The following is a 20,633-nucleotide window of genomic DNA, read 5'->3' on the forward strand; positions in this document are numbered from 1 at the left end:
GAGAACAAGAGAGAGGGGGGAAGAGCGAGAGAGAGAGATAGAGGGAGAGAGAGAGCGAGAGAGGGAGGAATAGAGAATGAGAGGGGGGGGGCGAGAGAGAGAGATAGAGGGAGAAAGAGAGCAATAGAGGGAGGAAGAGAGAACGAGAGAGAGGGGGGGAGAGCGAGAGAGAGAGGTAGAGGGAGAGGTAGAGGGAGAGAGAGAGCGAGAGAGGGAGGAAGAGAGAATAAGAGAGAGAGGGCCCTCTGCCAGTGGAGGAAAGAGAAAAGCGTTAAGACCTATTAATAGGAGCCGCCGAGACGCTGGTGTCAACTCCATGTGATGGCTAAGCTGTGGTGCTGCTTCCTCTCAGCAACACACACTATTTTCTCTTCCCCTCTTTCTCTCTCCGTCCCTCTCTATTTTTCGCTGCCTCGTCCTCGCTTTTCCTAATGCCGTGACTGTCCCATTGTTCCTCTCTCTCTTTGTCCGACAGTTTTTCAATGTGCTGCTACTGTGCTACACCTCTGTCCTGCTGTCTCAACCCACTCTCTCTTAATAAGATCACACCTTGACCCTTTTCATACTATCGTGCCGACCTGAATCCTACTGTGCTGGCTCGTAATTTTTGGGCTCGGGTCAGGAATGTGAAAAAGCCACCTGTTTTTCCTTCACTAAGTGTTGATTCAGATGATCTTATTCTCCGTTGTTATCATGCTAAAGGTTGTTAAAGGTCACATTTTTTACAGAGTTCCTGCTAGAGGGGCCTTTTCTGTCTTTGATTTGCCATCTGACGGCTGGATGCTTCTCCTAAAAACATTAGTCTGAAGTCTATTTTCTACACTAGAGTGATGCCATCCTTCAGAGCAGTTTAATAAAAACCTACCGAAGATGATCCACACTGTCCAGACATATAATTATGTGCAAACACAGGAAGTGAAGGAGCAGTACTACATGGCTGCCTGTTGCACAAACATTGAATACCTGTATGTGAGGGAATTACACACACTTACACACACTTTCACCCGTCATAAAACACACACTCTAGTCTGTTGTGCAAACATGCATGCACACATGTACACACGCACTTGCACACAGGTTGGGCGCGGGTTTAGTGTGTGTGGCGTCCTCCTCCAGGTTTCTCCAGGCCTCAGGCAGCTTTCCAGAGCTCTGGCCTCATTCATCCACACACTGCCTACCATGCCATGGCTCTACTGGCACTGAGAACAGATTTACAACCTGCCCACTCAGGAATCTCACATGTAACCACACACACACAACAACTTACCCAGCTAAAAACACACACTCACCCTCCCTTCCACAAACAAACAGACACCCACACACACACTAACAGTCCAATTTACAAGTGGTCAAAACCACCAATAGAAAACAAGCAGTGAGGGTGAAAGCTCACGCATCTTAACAGAACCCCGGAGGGAGCAAGACTGTGTTTCCATCATCACTATTGATCTATCTCTCCAGCATTAAACCTACAGTACTCTCCACTTGTCGTGACCCACTGAAATAAATAAAATAGCAGCAGGTCTGGGTGAGAGCACACTGTGTCTCACAGTCAGTCAAAATATGACCCTGCTGCCTCAAGACAAAAAGCAGACTTACCGCTTCTGCCTTAGCTTCTGTCTTAGCTTCTGCCAAGAAGCTGCAATGAATGGGGTTGACTCTGTGTTTAGCTGAGAGCGGAGTAACAGCTCCTTCAAAAAATGTCTGTATCCGGCCCGCACAAATTAGCCTACTATCAGAGTTCAGCAAGTCAACAAGTCATATGACTGTCTGTCTGCAGACAAAAGCTGGGTAACTAATGTATTTTTGTGATTGCATTTTGAGTATATTTAAGGCATGTATTGTATACTATCTTTCTACAGAGAAACTTTCAACAGTGGTCATTTACAAATGGTCCAAAAGCAATCAGAGAAAGCCTTGACCCTGTTTGGAACAGAAATAACAGACTCTGCACTTGTCTAGCAGCATGCCCCCTATAGATGACCAGACTCTCCATTGAATCCTTTCAGACAACCCAATGAAGTCAGCTCAGAGGAGGAGAAGGAGATGTGGAGAGAGAAAATAGATAGAAAGAAAGAAAGAAAGAAAGAAAGAAAGAAAGAAAGAAAGAAAGAAAGAAAGAAAGAAAGGGAGAGGACGGAAAGAAATAGGGAGAGGGGGAGGGGGGGAGAGAGAGAGAAAAAGGAAAGAGAGAGGGACAGTTTCAGACTAGCCTGTTCAAATCTAGGACAGACACATTATCAAGAGGGGAGCAGACAGGAGCGCAACCGTTTCATGTGACTCAGATGCTGAGGCATGTAAATAAGCAGCAGCAACAGGTGCATTAGACAAGCTCAGCAGGTGAATGGGTCTTTGAAATGTGTAATCATGTCTGTAAATCCTTGATTTTGATGCACAATCTTTAGTTGTCCTGTCCCTGTCTGAACCTGGATCTATATAAACTGGCAGTGAGGTTACATTGTCATTTATAGTCACAGATGTCTATCTTTTCAGGCCACTTTACCCCCCTCAACTTTCAATATAAAACATTATTAGAAGAACATTGAAAGAATAGGCTGCACAAATGCAATTTTAGAATGACTGTCTAACACCAGGTGAAGACATAGGTGAAATGGAATTAGTTCTTCAATTTTTGTCAGCTGTATCCACGTCTGCATCACATATTTTAATATTCATCATAGAAGGTCTAAATTAAATTAAGCATTAACGGAATTGAATTGATTTGAGACATAAATGGACAAGATAATGTAAATATTGCGAACTGGCAAATGTACTCTATGTCAGGAATGAAATATCTCATACGAATGTTTTATTTATTTTTTACCGGTATTTTATCATTTATTTTTCATTTGCCCCTCTCCGCTGCCAATGTGAGCTACAAATGCGCGCACACGGGCTAGCGGTGGGATGGGCATCTATATATACACCTTCTCTCTCTACCCAGTCTCTTCAGCAACACGACAACCATCAAAACGCAATCGGTCAAACCAATATGGCTTGGACGCCTGCAAGCAAACACACACACACACACTTGACTATCATGCCATCATGTGTCTCTGGATATTGGCTTTTAGCCTAATTTGTCTTTGCTGCAAAAATCATTGTCTATCATCATTGTCAGGGCGATGCTATTTGCTCAAACCGGGTAGTAGCTTAATATAGAAGCGTTGTACGCATAGTGGCACTGCCTGGCCCATGACAGTAGGGGCAGGAATGAATGCGTGTCATCTTAAGATAAGAACGGCCTATTGGGGTGGATCAAAGGTCCAGGGAAAGTTATGGTAGAGCAACGGTAGCGTGCTAGGACTCAATACATAAATTTATATGGGCAAATATGGGCATCATAGACCACACACACATTTACGCGCACAGCAATGAAAGAGGAACATTTACTAACCGTCACCTTGATGGGGACGTACAGGACAGGTATGTCAGTGGCTCCATTCTTGTTCAGGTCCCCTTGAATTGTCCCGACCTGGAACCCTTTGGATTTCACCCAGAATTTGAATTTGGCGTTGATGTGGTTGCTCTCGATGTAGACGGCGTCCGAGTCGTCGGTGTGTAAAAGGGTCTGGAGAATCTTATTGTATTTTCTCCTGGTGACTGTCTTTGTTTTACCCGAGTCCCCGTAAGTACGGAGACACCAGTCCTGAAATTCGCCGAACATCTCTCCTTCCAACACCACCGAGTTTCTGCTCATTTTGGGTAAATTCAAGCTGGGTTTTCTCATTGACATGGTTTCTCTCTGATGTCCCGTGTCCTTTTAAATAGGAGGACTGGGTCTTAAAAATATATAATAATATACTATTTTATTCTATGTATGTTTCAATGAACCATTAAATGTATCTCTCTTGGCTAGAAAGGGATCAACATATGACTTAGATTGATATTCCTGCGAACAATGAGGAAGGATTCCGTATCAGGCTATGAAGATTGGTGTGCTCTCTCTCACACCTGTTAGCAGAAACCGTTCGCCTCCTGTCCCAAAGGGTAATAACAAATGTCAGTAGCTCATATCCTGCTCTGAGGAACTGAAAGAGGGGCCGTCCTAAGAAACGGGTATCTCCCACCTGTGTGTCAATGGTCTCCAAGCTAATAAAGATTCGCCGTTTGAATATCACAATGCTACTGTCCTGGGGGAGACAATAAAACGTGGTAGCCTATTTTACATAAATAAGGCTATATAATAAGACGGAGTCCATATATGGCACAGGTCCGCTACAAATTAGAAGGATAGATAGCAGCCCGTGCTGTCGTGATACCTTCCTCCTCCCAACTCCACCCGACACCTACTGTATTCCACCTGTTTGAATCGAACTTGAATGCCGCCGTCCCGAACCATCTCCTGTAAGGCAAATCAAAGCGCAACGATGTCTCTCCTAGATAAAGCTTTAAATTGATCAAGGATACATGTGTGCGAATAGTAGGTATTATGTACAGGCTCTTGTTCTTCTCCACTAGATACCACACACCCACAAACCATGTAGCATCGATGGGACATGTGTGCGCGGAATGGCTCGCTAAAATCCAGGAAGTGCAGTACCAGAAGCCGAAACGCACAGAAAGCGGGGCTGCCCGACCGTCCCATGCGGGACTAAATGGAGCTATTGGCACTGTTTCTTTCGTTTGATGGATATGAAGAATTAATGTGTGCCTTTTCCCCCCACGTTTTCTTTGACCCATTGTAACGAAAACCTATGTCGCATGAAATTCAGGGTTTTGAGCCAGCACATGATTGGTAGGCTACATTGTAAAATATGAGCTATAATTTCAATCAAATTTGAATTTATATTTTCACTACCCATATTGTCATAACTGGATAACCTATGAATTAATAAACCTATGGATAACCTATGAATTAATTTATTAATAATAATAATAATTGTTATTATTGTAGGCATAGTCCTCACATATTTAATGTTTATTTGATATGAAAGAGATGGAGAGGGGAGAGTTTGTTGAAATAGCAGTGGCGGATGCAAACCCATGCTGCAGCTATAAGTGTTCTGGAGTCTTTTAGACAGCCAAACCATCCTAGCGCACTATTGTTTTCATTATAAGACAATATTCTGCTTAGAGTGGCTTGACTCCACCTGATCTTTGTTTGTTTTAGAAAGATTGTCAGTTAAACTGTTTTAGTTTTCTCTCAACAGTCAGTGGCCTTTTGTGGCTCCATCCAATCTTGTAATCAATGAAGCAAAACACAAAAACAATTCTGCTAAAAACACTTTCACACATCAAAATAAGAGAGCCCACACACATCCAATATGCCTGATTTTACTCAAGAGTCCATAAATGCAAGATTGTACCTATTCCTATTCTTCATATACCAGGCCACGCATATCATTTTGAAGGCTACATACTGAACATGTCAGCTGTATATCATATAGTAATGGATAACACAACAGTCTAGATTCTCAGTTTACCTAAATAGGATACCTTACCCCAAAATACTTCCAGACTGTTCAAATTTTGATAATCGCTCATAACATCCAATAGATTAATGAACGGCCTACTTTGGCAACACAATATGTAAAACATAAGATCCCATTACAGCCCAATCACAAACCAATGGCATTTTATGACCTAGTATATTGACCCACTATTTCTGCTCCCCCAGGTGAAATACATCACAGGCTGTATGCTTTAGAACTACCCCGGTGGATGCAGTGTTTTAGGGTTGGGCATTCCTTTGACTTGGTACAGACAGGAGAATGGACATTGTGTGACCAAATGGCTATGTTTGTGTCAATTGAAGGGGCCCTGTCTGGGTGTATAAGGACAGGACATCTCCCCCCCCCCCCCCCCCCCCCCCCCAACACACACTTAAACTGGCATTCTGTATGAGAAATATAGTTTTTGGTGTATTGTTAGTGGTGGGCTGCATATTGAGATTGTTCAGAGAATGAGATTGCCCTTAAATTTGACAATAAAGACTTGTGTCACCATTAGAGCTCACCATCAATGAAAGATACCAGATATGTGTCACACATGTCCTCATTTCTTGTATACGCCAAAATACATCACAACTTTATTACAGTTTATCTCAAAAGAACGCCTGTCAGTTACCTTGTCCTTTGGCCAGTCAACTAAGATGAAGTTCCGTTATTAAGGGCTTATCTACTGAACATCACAGCTTGTGTTGAAGTAAAAGTCATGCTTATTGCTCAATAACTGACCCTAGCAGCCAGTAGGTCAGAGAGGACTAAAGTCCCGCCCATGTAGCCTGTAGAACGGATGTGTGGGATGCTACAGCAGGTTGCTTTGAAATACCATTTAAATTACTGCCCCTCCTCCCTAGTCTCTCACCTCTATCAGTTTTAACAAATTAAGAATACGTAAGGGGAATGGGATTAATAAAAAATAGCATCTAAAATGAACTATGAGTTTCTATATTCACTATGATGCTATGTAGTTCTATGGTTTGTGCATGAGAGGGGAGCATAGGACACACAACAACTTAGCCTACATCTGGCAGTTCTCTGTCAAAGCATTGCAGCACTGTGCTTGGATACCTGTGTCTATGTGTGCCTGTACAGTCAGTGCATACACATGTGCCTGATGTTGCCACAGGGGTCTCATTGTCTCTGCGTGGTTCCAACCCTATCTCACCGCTGGTTGTGGGCAGTTGGGGTGACACCTGTTCCTGTGAAAAACAAGGCCCAACCAGGCCTCCTGAGCCCCACCACAGAACCATGGAGGAAACGGAATACAGCAGGGCAGGGGCTCCCAACAACAACTATCAAGACAGGCTATACTCAAAGCTAACGTTGCATTGACGTTACATTGACATTCAACCATGTTTTTGGTGTGTTTGTGGGCTCATCTCTGCATGAGTGAAAGCCCCTGCCCCAGAGGAATAAAGCAAAAAAAAGCACCAGAGGGGATCAAAATAGAATAGACCTCCACCATGGGAAGTGAAAGTGTATTACAAAACGTACCCGTCTTCCTCCTCCCTCATCTGCCTCCTTTCCCCTTTTTCGTCTTGGGGCTCCTGGAACTAAGCGACCGGACGGTTTTTGAGAAAAATTGTTAGTCATGTGCGGTTAACCCTTCATTCCTGTTTCTGTGAAAAGTCTGTTGAAATCCTAACCGCTGGCTGGCGCCCGGGGCAGCTCTCAACGTTATGGGTCTGTCCTGACTGCGTTGGCTTGTTTTGGTTCTGTTACAGTGAGCCAGTGATTAGTGATTATCTGACACTGTCATTCAAACTTACAATATCTGTCTATTCTCTGTCAAATAATCTATTCATCTGTAAAATAAAAAGAACCAACACACTTAAAGGCCCAGGTTAGTCCAAATTCATTTTTCCTGCGTTATATATCATATGTACAACAGCATATGAAACTAACTGTAAAAGTGTGAAAAACATTTCTGTGTTATTTCCTGATAGTTGCTGGTAGAAAATACAATCTACACAGGACTTCTAATCAGCAGGTTTTCATGTCCGGCTTTCCATGGTGACATCACCATGCTATAAATTGGTTAATAGACCATTAACAAAGTGAGTTCCAAACCTCTCTGCCAATAACAGGCAGTTTTCAGTTTTCCCCTCCCTACTTAGAGCACTCTCAGACAGAACTAGCTAAATTCTCGCTTGAGAAATATTTTTTTGTTGCTAAAAAGCTACTTTTGTCCATTTTAAAATATATATTTTTACAGTAAGTTATTTAATTGTTACCCAGAAATTATTTGATATTGATATAAAAACGTCTGCATTGGGTCTTTAATTGAAAAAGCCTTTAAAGCCTTTGATTAGAGTCAGGTGTGTCAGTGCTAGGCCAAAAATAAAATGTGCACCTCCGGCTGCATTTACACAGGCAGCCCAATTCTGATATTTTTTCCACTAAGTGGTCTTTTGACCAATCACATCGGATCTTTTCACATCAGCTTTCTCAGAGCTTATCTGATTGGTTAAAAGACCAATTTGTGAGAAAAAAACTTTTCTGAATTGGATTGCCTGTATAAATGCAGCCTTTGGGTCCCCAGGCCCAGAATTGGGAAACACTGGAGCATTGTAGTGTGTAAATGCATTTACATTGATATGTACAGAAACATCCCACTGGGTACAAACTGGTTGAATCAACATTGTTTCAACTTAATTTGACAACATATTGTGACGCGGAATCTACTGTTGTTTTGAGTGGGAAATTTCAACCACAGGATTAAGTCATCATTGTAACCCATTTTTAACATAGACAAACCTTGTATAAAATATGTTGAATTTGTACCTTTGAAACCATGTCAGATCTTCAATGTTATATCCACTATCCGAAAACAAACTATAGGCTGGATAGCACCTCCTACTACAGCTTAATTTGGTCCAGGGTTTTAACCAAGCTCTTCTTAGCGCTGATATTTGTCACTGACTACTACCAATGTGCTATTGTGAGAATGATTATTGAGAGATTCCTTAATAACTGAATATATTCACTGCTGCTATTGAAGTCATTCCAAAGAGTAGGTTTAATAACAGAGCAAATGAAATGTAACCACACTTCATCACTCATATATCATCAATGATGCTATTTAGATCTTTACAGCATTTACAAAGTCATCAACAGCTACTGTTTCAATTCAACCCAAGGTTCCACTAAAAATAGACAATACTTACAGGGCTAGGGTTTTAAGCTTTGGTTGATTTCAAAATAGACAATACATATAGGGCTAGGGTTTTAAGCTTTGGTTGATTTCAAAATAGACAATACATACAGGGCTAGGGTTTTAAGTTTTGGTTTATTTCAAAATAGACAATACATACAGGGCTAGGGTTTTAAGCTTTGGTTGATTTCAAAATAGACAATACATACAGGGCTAGGGTTTTAAGCTTTGGTTGATTTCAAAATAGACAATACATACAGGGCTAGGGTTTTAAGCTTTGGTTGATTTCAAAATAGACAATACATATAGGGCTAGGGTTTTAAGCTTTGGTTGATTTCAAAATAGACAATACATATAGGGCTAGGGTTTTAAGCTTTGGTTGATTTCAAAATAGACAATACATACAGGGCTAGGGTTTTAAGTTTTGGTTGATTTCAAAATAGACAATACATACAGGGCTAGGGTTTTAAGCTTTGGTTGATTTCAAAATAGACAATACATACAGGGCTAGGGTTTTAAGCTTTGGTTGATTTCAAAATAGACAATACATACAGGGCTAGGGTTTTAAGCTTTGGTTGATTTCAAAATAGACAATACATACAGGGCTAGGGTTTTAAGCTTTGGTTGATTTCAAAATAGACAATACATACAGGGCTAGGGTTTTAAGCTTTGGTTGATTTCAAAATAGACAATACATATAGGGCTAGGGTTTTAAGCTTTGGTTGATTTCAAATTAGTCAGAAAATGTATAATTGATATATTGGATTGACATCTCCACGAAATCAAATCTAACTTTATAAAAAAAAGCGCATTTCAAGTTTAATTAGATTAGATTTAGTCCTATTCTTTAACCTAGATTTTTGGTTGAGATGGAGACGTGAATCCAACATTTTAATTATTAATTTGTAGACCAACTGAATATTGAATAGTGTTTGGTTATCAACGCAACCAAACATGAACATTTGAAGGAGATGTATCTTTTCTTGGACAGTTCCATCTGTGCTACGGATTAACTCTGCCTTTAATTACACTTTCTCTACAAAGGTAACACTTTGCATAACACGTTACAATTTCATAACGTGTCATGACACTCAGTGCCATAAGACATAAACATGCCATAATATGTCATAACAGCTGACGTAACTTGTTATAATATGGCCATAACACTGTCATGACACATATTTAGACCTGTTATTGTGTTATTTTATAGCTGGTTATGACACTACATAAGAGTGTAAAAACCGACCACACAAGGCAAAGCATTCAATTACACCATAGCCTACGTGTCAACACTATGTTTATGTTATATATCTTTTTTCAATTTACCATATTAAATTATCATTGTAATTGCGCACACATTGATGTCAGACATGCACCTACCCCAACGGTCTGTTGCTGACGACTGGGATGAATGCAGGAGCAAATGTCAGGAGAAGGACAAGGCACCCTCTTTTTGACTGATGACTGATATAAGGGGATGTACAGTTGAAGTCGGAAGTTTACATACACCTTAGCCAAATACATTTACACTCAGTTTTTCACAATTCCTGACATGTAATCCTAGTAAATATTCCCTGTCTTAGGTCAGTTAGGATCACCACTTTATTTTAAGAATGTGAAATGTCAGAATAATAGTAGAGAGAATTATTTATTTCAGCTCTTATTTCTTTCATCACATTCCCAGTGGGTCAGAAGTTTACATACACTCAATTAGTATTTGGTAGCATTGCCTTTAAATTGTTTAACTTGGGTAAAACGTTTCGGTTAGCCTTCCACAAGCTTCCCACAATAAGTTGGGTGAATTTTGGCCCATTCCTCCTGACAGAGCTGGTGTAACTGAGCCAGGTTTGTAAGGCCTTCTTGCTCGCACACGCTTTTTCAGTTCTGCCCACAAATGTTCTATAGGATTGAGGTCAGGGCTTTGTGATGGCCACTCCAATACCTTGACTTTGTTGTCCTTAAGGCATTTTGCCACAACTTTGGAAGTATTCTTGGGGTCATTGTCCATTTGGAAGACCCATTTGCAACCAAGCCTTAACTTCCTGACTGATGTCTTGAGATGTTGCTTCAATATATCCACATAATTTTCCGTCTTCATCATGCCATCTATTTTGTGAAGTGCACCAGTCCCTCCTGCAGCAAAGCACCTCCACAACATGATGCTGCCACCCCCGTGCTTCATGGTTGAAATGGTGTTCTTTGGCTTACAAGCCTCCCCCTTTTTCCTCCTAACATAACAATGGTCATTATGGCCAAACAGTTCTATTTTTGTTTCATCAGACCAGAGGACATTTCTCAAAAAAGTAGGATCTTTGTCCCCATGTGCAGTTGCAAACCGTATTCTGGCTTTTTTATGGCGGTTTTGGAGCGGTGGCTTCTTCCTTGCTGAGCGGCCTTTCATGTTATGTCGATATAGGACGTGTTTTACTGTGGATATAGATACTTTGTACCTGTTTCCTCCAGCATCTTCACAAGGTCCTTTGCTGTTTTTCTGGTATTGATTTGCACTTTTCGCACCAAAGTACGTTCATCTCTAGGAGACAGAATGTGTCTCCTTCCTGAGCGGTATGACGGTTGCGTGGTCCCATGGTGTTTATACTTGCGTACTATTGTTTGTACAGATGAACGTGGTACCTTCAGGCATTTGGAAATTGCTCCCAAGGATGAACCAGACTTGTGGAGGTCTACAATTTTTTCTGAGGTCTTGGCTGATTTCTTTTCATTTTCCCATGACGTAAAGCAAAGAGGCACTGAGTTTGAAGGTAGGCCTTGAAATATGTCCACAGGTACACCTCCAATTGACTCAAATTATGTCAAATAGCCTATCAGAAGCTTCTAAAGCCATGACATCATTTTCTGGAACAAGCTGTTTAAAGGCACAGTCAACTTAGTGTATGTAAACTTTTGACCCACTGGAATTGTGATACAGTGAATTATAAGTGAAATAATCTGTATGTAAACAATTGTTGGAAAAATGACTTGTGTCATGCACAAAGTAGATGTTATAACCGACTTGCCAAAATTATAGTTTGCTAACAAGACATTTCTGGAGTTGATGAAAAACTAGTTTTAATGACTCCAACCTAAGTGTATGTAAACCTCTGACTTCAACTGTACGTGATAGGTCTATCTGGCTTATATGATTATGGTAGTTATAATGCTTCCTGAGTTTCATACAGTAAATATTCTTAGTCCAAGTAAAATGACACGGGATGGTCATAATGCTTCATGACAGTTTCATAAAGTGTATTTTCTATTTTCTAAGTTATTTAAAATATTTTTATTTGACCTTTATTTAACCAGGTAGGCTAGTTGAGAACAAGTTCTCATTTACAACTGTGACATGGTCAAGATAAAGCAAAGCAGTGTGACACAAACAACACCACAGAGTTGCACATGGAATAAACAAACATACAGTCAATAACACAATAGAAAAAAGTCTATGTACAGTGTGTGCAAATGAGGTAATAAATAGGCCATAGTGGCGAAATAATTACAATTTAGCAATTAAACACTGGAGTGATAGATGTGCAGAAGATGAATGTGCAAGTAGGGATACTGGGGTGCAAAGGAGCAAAAAAATTAATAAATAACAGTATGGGGATGAGGTAGTTGGATGAGCTATTTACAGATGGGCTATGTACAGGTGCAGTGATCTGTGAGCTGCTCTGACAGCTGGTGCTTAAAGTTAGTGAGGGAGATTTGAGTCTCCAGCTTCAGTGATTTTTGCAATTCGTTCCAGTCATTGGCAGCAGAGAACTAGAAGGAATGGCGACCAAAGGAGGAATTGGCTTTGGGGGTGAATATGATGAAAGAAACACTGTAAAGAATTCATAACATCAACAACAAAGGATTTAAGAAATAAACTTTCAAACAAAAGTAAACTTCTTTGTAGGGAAAAAGCTAATTTGAATACATTTATGTTTTAACACTCTTATTAAGTAGGTGTCATAACCAGCCATTCAATAACACAATAAATGTCACAACAAGTGTAAATATGTGTCATGACAGTGTTATGACCATATTATGACAGGTTATGACAAGTTATGTCAGCTGTTATGACATATTATGACATGGCGGCACGTAGCCTAGTGGTTAGAGCGTTGGGCCAGTAACCGAAAGGTTGCTGGATCGAATCCCCGGGCTGACAAGGTAAAAATCTGTCGTTCTGCCTCTAAATAACCCACTGTTCCCCTGTATGCGGTCATTGTAAATAATAATTTGTTCTTAACTGACTTGCCTTGTTAAATAAAGGTTACATATTATGACACTGGGTGTCAAGTGAAGTGTTACCCAGTTGGTGTTATTCAACCTTAAAATGAGTAACACATCCATGGCCACATTTTGAGGTTAGCAGACAGTAACTATACATTTCTTCTTATGTTCTCATAGAGAGTGTGTTCATAGAAAGCATGCAAAGGTTGCAGGTCTATGGAGATGTTCACAATTGCTATAATAATCTGTGCAGAATCTTCAACAGCATTGATCACTTGCACTATGTAATTTCAACTGCAATCCAAGCAGTGGTGGAAAAAGTACCCAATTGTCATACTTGAGTAAAAGTAAAGATACCTTAATAGAAAATGACTCAAGTAAGAGTGAAAGTCACCCAGTAAAATACCATTGGAGTAAAAGTCTAAAAGTTAAATGTATTTCAGTATCAAAGTAAATGTAATTGCTCAAATATAGTTAAGTATCAATTGTAAAAGTATAAATCATTTCAAATTCCTTATATTAAGCAAACTAGACGGCACCATTTTCGTGTTTTATTAATTTACGGATAGCCAGAGGCACACTCCAACACAGACATAATTTACAAAACGAATAATTTGTGTTTAGTGTGTCCGCCAGGTCAGAGGCAGTAGAGATGACCAGGGATGTTCTCTTGATAAGTGTGTGAATTGGACCATTTTCCTGTCCTGCTAAGCATTCAAAACGTAACGAGTACTTTTGGGTGTCAGGGAAATTATATGGAGTAAAAAGTACTTTATTTTCTTTAGGAATATAGTGAAGTAAATGTAAAAGTTGTCCAAAATATAAATAGTAAAGTAAATATACTCCAAAAAACAACTGAAGTAGTACTTTTAAGTATTTTTATTTAAGTACTTTACACCACTGAATCCAGGTCATTTGGATGTGCTATTAGATTAAGCAGAGATAACACATTTAGATGACAACTAAACAAAAAAACAGACATTGTTTTTCCATTGGAATTTGGTTGTGCTTTTAGATGGTTGAAATCATAGTGATAACACATTGGCAATCCCACAAACTTCTGGCTGTCTTTTTGAGTGGGTTACTAAAGGTTGAAATCTCATCGTCTCAACCAAATATTACCCAAATTTCCACATTGAAATTAGGTGGTGTGCCCAGTGGGATAGGCCTTCACACTACACAGAGCAATATACTTATACCACATATGAACCCAAACTCTAGTCGATATCTACAATTAATCTCCACAAAATCTTTATTTATCCTCACATGTCCAATGAAAATGTAAAAATGGCAAATGCCTGAAACTATCCAGAAAATAAATCAATGATAGGCGACCTCAGTAGGCCACACATGCTACGAAAATGAAGAATTTATATAGAAATTGACAATATGATTCCATAAGTGGAAATGCTATTGAGGTTTGTTTGTTTATGGTCATTAATAGGATGATTTGCACAGCAGGGAGTTATTGAGTCTAAATTGAACAGAGGATGATCCTATCTCTGAATTAGTGGTATGCAGAACAAACATTGCGCTGCCTTGCACACACACACACACACACACACACACACACACACACACACACACACACACACACACACACACACACACACACACACACAAAGCCCTTCCTCAGAAATAATGGAGATATTATCTTCTCCTAACCGGATTTCGTTGAGATTAAAAATCAACCCCATACTGACCTATTCAGTATCCCCAAACTGCACGCACACGCACACGCATCCCCACCCCCCCCCCCACACACAGCCCTTTTCTGTTCCCCGACACACACTAGCTTGTTCCTCCTGTATAAATGGAGAGAGCATATCTTCCTCCCCCTGACCTAACGCAGTAGTAAGTCAAATCAAGCTAACCCCCTTACCCCTACAGACACACACAGAATTTCAAAGCTGAAATCAGAGAATGTCAAAAGACTACAAGAATCAAAGACGGAACCAAAAATGGAAATGTAGAATAGAGAAATATACACACACACACACACACACAAACACAAACACAAACACACACACACACACACACACACACATTAAAAGACAGGCATACAGAGACAGACACACAGAGACAGACACACAGAGACAGTGGCTGGTGTCTGCCCCTGGGCCAATGGCTGATGCATCCCCCTGCCTGCCTGCTGAGGCTGTCCTGCTCCTGGCTTCACACACACAGGACCTCGCTGCTCTGCTCCCTTTCCTTCCCTCACTTACTCGGCTAGCTGGAGCTCTGCGTTGCCATGACGGCAGTCAGCTGGAGGGACTGCAAGTGGGCGGTCAGGACGCCTGATCCCTGCCATCCTGCCACTGCCTGTCTGTGTGTGCAGCCAGGGTCCTAGGAACGACTGTCACACACCAACAACATACCAGCACACACACTTGCATACATGCACGAAGACATACACACACACACCGGCACACATTGATTTACACAGCTCTGCAAATAAATCTGGGGATGTTATTTATTATGATGGTATACTGGCATGCACACAATAGGGGGGTATGCTGTGTGCGCATGCACACGCACAGACATATATACACACACACACAGACACACCCTCAGAGAGACAGCCACAAACGGTGGAAACAGTTAGAGCGTCGAAACACATAGAAATAACCCACAGGTTGAACTGTCACTAAGGAGGTCTCTGTGCTGTGTACCAAATCTATGTCTCTCAATAGCAGACCTACTATATACTGTACCAAAAAAAAAAAATAACACGTTTTATTGTCACATATGCAGTGAAATGTGTTTTTTTTACAGGGTCAGCCATAGTAGTACAGCACCCCTGGATCCAATTATGGTTAAGTGCCTTGCTCAAGGGCACATCGACCGGTTCACCTGGTCTGGTTGGGTATTCGAACCAGCGCCATTTCAGTTACTGGCACAGACAGACAGACAGACAGACAGACAGACAGACAGACAGACAGACAGACAGACAGACAGACAGGTTCTACGATATATCTGTTGGTTCTACGATAGCTCTAGGTTCTATGATAAATAGATCTAGGTTCTATGATAAATAGATCTAGGTTCTATGATAAATAGATCTAGGTTCTACGATAAATATCTATAGGCCTATGTTCTACGCAGTGCAGATGGAACGCTGTGTATGCAGTAGAAAATAATCCATAGATATTTTACTAAATAAATGTAGCCCAGTTATTGTTGTGTAATGAAAAATATGCTGCTTTTCTTGCCCAGGGTTCACTTGTCAAAAATATATCTATGCCTTCCCTGGTTAAATATTAAATGCAGGCAGACGTATTCTTTCTTCCTCAAATAGTTGTTGTGACGATGCAGCCTAGCACCAGCCTCGCACAGTGAGAAGAGACCACAATTTTAATTCATTAATGTTCCCCCTTATTCTCCAGCAAATGGATTAGTTTGATTGACTACCTCTTGCCGAATTCATTCCTAAACATTTGTTATTACGCTGTATGAGGATAACCTCAGTATTTATTGTCATTATTTGCTTATCAAACCCATTTCCTAACATATATAGGCCTACACTCTTAGAAAGAAGGGTTGCAAAAGGGTTCTTCGCCTGTCCCAAAAGTAGAACCATTTTCTGCTTCCAGGTAGAATCCTTTTTGGTTCCAGATAGAACCCTTTTAGGTTCCATGTAGAACCCTCTGGAAGGGGTTTTACATGGAACCCAAAGGAACCTGGAACCAAAAATAGTTCTCCAAAGGGTTCTCCTATAGGGACAACTGAATACCCTTTTTAGGTTCTAGTCCTTATTGTGGTTGGAGATTTGAGCAGCTTGGTTCTGTGTTTGTTTCGTTTCACAATCACCGTCAATTGCGTTCACACAAGAATGTGGGGTTTCAGAAAATTTATTCAAACTCAGTTTACGTGGTCTGCTAATTATTATGCATTTTGCAGTAGTTAAAAGCAATTAATGACACAATTTAGAAATGTTAATTGGCTGCTAATTTGATATGTTTCCCACGTGTCCAATGCTCCCAGAGGGCTATACTCCGATTGAAGCTAGATCTACTCAGGGTTTTCTATCTAGCCAGCTTCAGTTAGCTTCACATTCCAGCTCAGGCTTCATCTGTACTACGGCAGTGGTTGTAACTGTGCCTACATGTCACACGTGGCTAGTTGAATGCTTAACTCTTCATTGAGACAATGCTGAAACATCAATCCGTAGGGGATTCAGTGCCACATTTTCAAATGTTCCGAAATCCAAAAGAAAATATAGAGAAATATAGAACAGCTACCTTTCTGAAAGTCTACACATTTTGCAATGAGGCTGAGAGAAAATTTTGTATTTTTAAAGTTAATTATAGCTAAAATAGAGTCAACACGACTGTGATAAAGGCACTAGATTATGAGCTTGTTTGGTAAATGAACAAATGAAGTAGGCAGTGGCATGGTGCATATAGCCATAGAAGCACAGAGACATGCTGTATGCCTCAATGTGATCATATTCGTGGCTTAATGGGGGTGTGGCCTTCAGTTAGTTATTTTTGGCCACCCATCCCATGAGAGTGAATATCACTCCAGTTCATGTGAATGTCATTCCAGTGCTATCTGATGATGTTTGCAAGTTTAGGTAAAAAGAGAAAACAATGTCCCGTTTGGAACACTGACAAGTGAAGTGGAGTCAGAATTCAATGGCTCAGACATGAGACATATGTGGCAGGGTCTACAGACAATCATGGATTACAAAGGGAAAACCAATCGCAGACACCGACGTCTTGCTCTTCGCCTGCTTTGAGGATAACACAGTGCCACTGACGTGGCCCAATTCCAAGGACTGTGAGCTCTCGTTCTCCATGGCTGACATGAGTAAGACATTTAAGAGTGTTAACCCTTGCAAGGTTACCGACCCAGACGGCATTACTAACCGTGTCCTCAGAGCATGCGCAGACCAGCTAGCTGGAGTGTTTACGAACATATTGAAGTCTACTGTCCCCACTTGCTTCAAGCTGTCCATAATTGTTGGATAAAAGTCCATAAAAACTTGGATTAGCTAACACAATGTGCCATTGGAACACAGGAGTGATGGTTGCTGATAATGGGTCTCTGTTTGCCTATGTAGATATTCCATAAAAAATCTGCCGTTTCCAGCTACAATAGTCATTTACAACATTAACAATGTCTACACTGTAGACTTTCTGATCAATTTTATGTTATTTTAATGGACAAAAAAATGTGTTTTTCTTTCAAAAACAAGGACATTTTTAAGTGACGCCAAACTTTTGAACGGTAGTGTATGTATTTTATTTTATTTGCTCCCGAGTGGGTCGGCCCCGGGAGAAAATTAGTTTGACACCCCTGATTTAATCAGTCGTCTTCCTCAAATGAAGGGGAGGGATGATGACGCAATCTTTGCATGAGGACACTTCATTCAGGATAAATGAAGTTAGTCCTGAGATAGCCTGCCTGGGAGCAGGTTAGTTCTGAAGGATTTATTGCTATAGAAACGTACCTGGCTAAAAAAGGTGAGCCACGTTAATGGTACTGGTTATCCCGAGTTGAACTTAGAGTAGACCAAAGTTACCTCGCTAATTCCTCAAACCACGTACATAGTATAGGGTCTGTTCTATAGCTAGGTTGAAGATATAATGTAGGCTATGGGCGTGTTCCTCTCCCCAGGCGTTGCTGACACATGCTAGATGTTACAATGACTGTATAGGTATTTTAAGTATCAGCTAACCACACGTCGATGGCACGCAACCATTGCTCATGCATGCAACGTCTGAGTAGGGGAACGCGACCTATGTACAGTTGACCATATTAAATTATCCTTGTAATTGCGCACACATTGATGTCAGACATGCACCTACCCCAACGGTCTGTTGCTGATGACTGGGATGAATGCAGGAGCAAATGTCAGGAGAAGGACAAGGCACCCTATTTTGACTGATGACTGATATAAGGGGATGTACAGTTGAAGTCGGAAGTTTACATACACCTTAGCCAAATACATTTACACTCAGTTTTTCACAATTCCTGACATGTAATCCTAGTAAATGTTCCCTGTCTTAGGTCAGTTAGGATCACCACTTTATTTTAAGAATGTGAAATGTCAGAATAATAGTAGAGAGAATGATTTATTTCAGCTCTTATTTCTTTCATCACATTCCCAGTGGGTCAGAAGTTTACATACACTCAATTAGTATTTGGTAGCATTGCCTTCAAATTGTTTAACTTGGGTCAAACGTTTCGGTTAGCCTTCCACAAGCTTCCCACAATAAGTTGGGTGAATTTTGTCCCATTCCTCCTGACAGAGCTGGTGTAACTGAAGCAGGTTTGTAGGCTTTGTTGTCCTTAAGCCATTTTGCCACAACTTTGGAAGTATGTTTGGGGTCATTGTCCATTTGGAAGACCCATTTGCGACCAAGCTTTAACTTCCTGACTGATGTCTTGAGATGTTACTTCAATTTATCTACATAATTTTCCTTCCTCATGATGCCATCTATTTTGTGAAGTGCACCAGTCCCTCCTGCAGCAAAGCACCCCCACAACATGATGCTGCCACCCCCGTGCTTCACGGTTGGAATGGTGTTCTTGGGCTTGCAAGCCTCCCCCTTTTTCCTTCAAACATAACGATGGTCATTATGGCCAAACAGTTCTACTTTTGTTTCATCAGACCAGAGGACATTTCTCCAAAAGTATGATCTTTGTCCCCATGTGCAGTTGGAAACCGTAGTCTGGCTTTTTTATGGCGGTTTTGGAGCAGTGGCTTCTTCCTTGCTGAGCGGCCTTTCAGGTTATGTCGATATAGGACTCGTTTTACTGTGGATATAGATACTTTTGTACCTGTTTCCTCCAGCATCTTCACAAGTTCCTTTGCTGTTGTTCTGGGATTGATTTGCACTTTTCGCACCACAGTACGTTCATCTCTAGGAGACAGAACGCGTCTCCTTCCTGAGCGGTATGACGGCTGCGTGGTCCCATGGTGTTTATACTTGCAGATGAACGCGGTACTTTCAGGCATTTGGAAATTGCTTCCAAGGATGAACCAGACTTGTGGAGGTCTACAATTTTTTCTGAGGTCTTGGCTGATTTCTTTTCATTTTCCCATGATGTCAAGCAAAGAGGCACTGAGTTTGAAGGTAGGCTTTGAAATACATTCACAGGTACACCTCCAATTGACTCAAATTATGTCAATTAGCCTATCAGAAGCTTCTAAAGCCATGACATCATTTTCTGGAATTTTCCAAGCTGTTTAAAGGCTCAGTTAACTTAGTGTATGTACATTTCTGACCCACTGGAATTGTGACACAGTGAGTTAAGTGAAATCATCTGTCTGTAAACAATTGTTGGAAAAATGACTTGTGTCATGCACAAAGTAGATGTCCTAACTGACTTGCCAAAACTATAGTTTGTTAATAAGAAATTTGTGGAGTGGTTGAAAAACAAGTTTTAATGACTCCAACCTAAGTGTATGTAAACTTCTGACTTCAACTGTACGTCTTCAACCTAGTTCTATTGGGGGAGGCAATGCGCCATATTGGGTGCATATTAATTTCGGTTCGGAAGTGCCAATTTTTGGGCAAGGGTTTAGTTTCTCCCCGTTTATTATTTTGATAATATACATGTACGGGCTCTGTATTATTTTTTGTTGATTCATTATATGGGTATTTTGTTCTATGCTAACTAATTAAGAATGTCATTCAATTTATTATGTGAGTAATACTGTGATTTTAGAGAGACAATGTCCCCCACTCTGTGAAGTGAGTTGGTACGACCCAATCCAGGTAGGAGGTTTACCAACTGGTAGGCTATTTATGCCAGTCTGTTGCAAACCTTCAGGGCAAAATTTACCCGCCTGTAATGTGCTTGCG

The 20,633-nt window shown here is 40.7% G+C and overlaps 1 protein-coding gene across 2 annotated transcripts in view; it reads right to left on the reverse strand.

Annotated features, from left to right (window-relative positions):
• Positions 1-4,528, reverse strand: part of LOC129860958 (nucleolar protein 4-like) — a 185,934-nt gene extending 181,406 nt beyond the window's left edge. Inside the window, exon 1 of one of the 2 annotated variants that reach the window (XM_055931928.1) lies at positions 3,398-4,528. In XM_055931928.1, the coding sequence (XP_055787903.1) occupies positions 3,398-3,736 (339 nt within the window). In that variant the 5' untranslated portion in view covers positions 3,737-4,528. The remainder of the gene's footprint in view (positions 1-3,397) is intronic. The other variant, XM_055931927.1, reaches the window with a different exon arrangement.
• Between the last annotated feature and the right edge of the window lie 16,105 nt (positions 4,529-20,633).

This window comes from Salvelinus fontinalis, chromosome 8 (genome assembly GCF_029448725.1).
Source record: "Salvelinus fontinalis isolate EN_2023a chromosome 8, ASM2944872v1, whole genome shotgun sequence".
In the NCBI taxonomy this organism is placed as follows: domain Eukaryota; kingdom Metazoa; phylum Chordata; class Actinopteri; order Salmoniformes; family Salmonidae; genus Salvelinus; species Salvelinus fontinalis.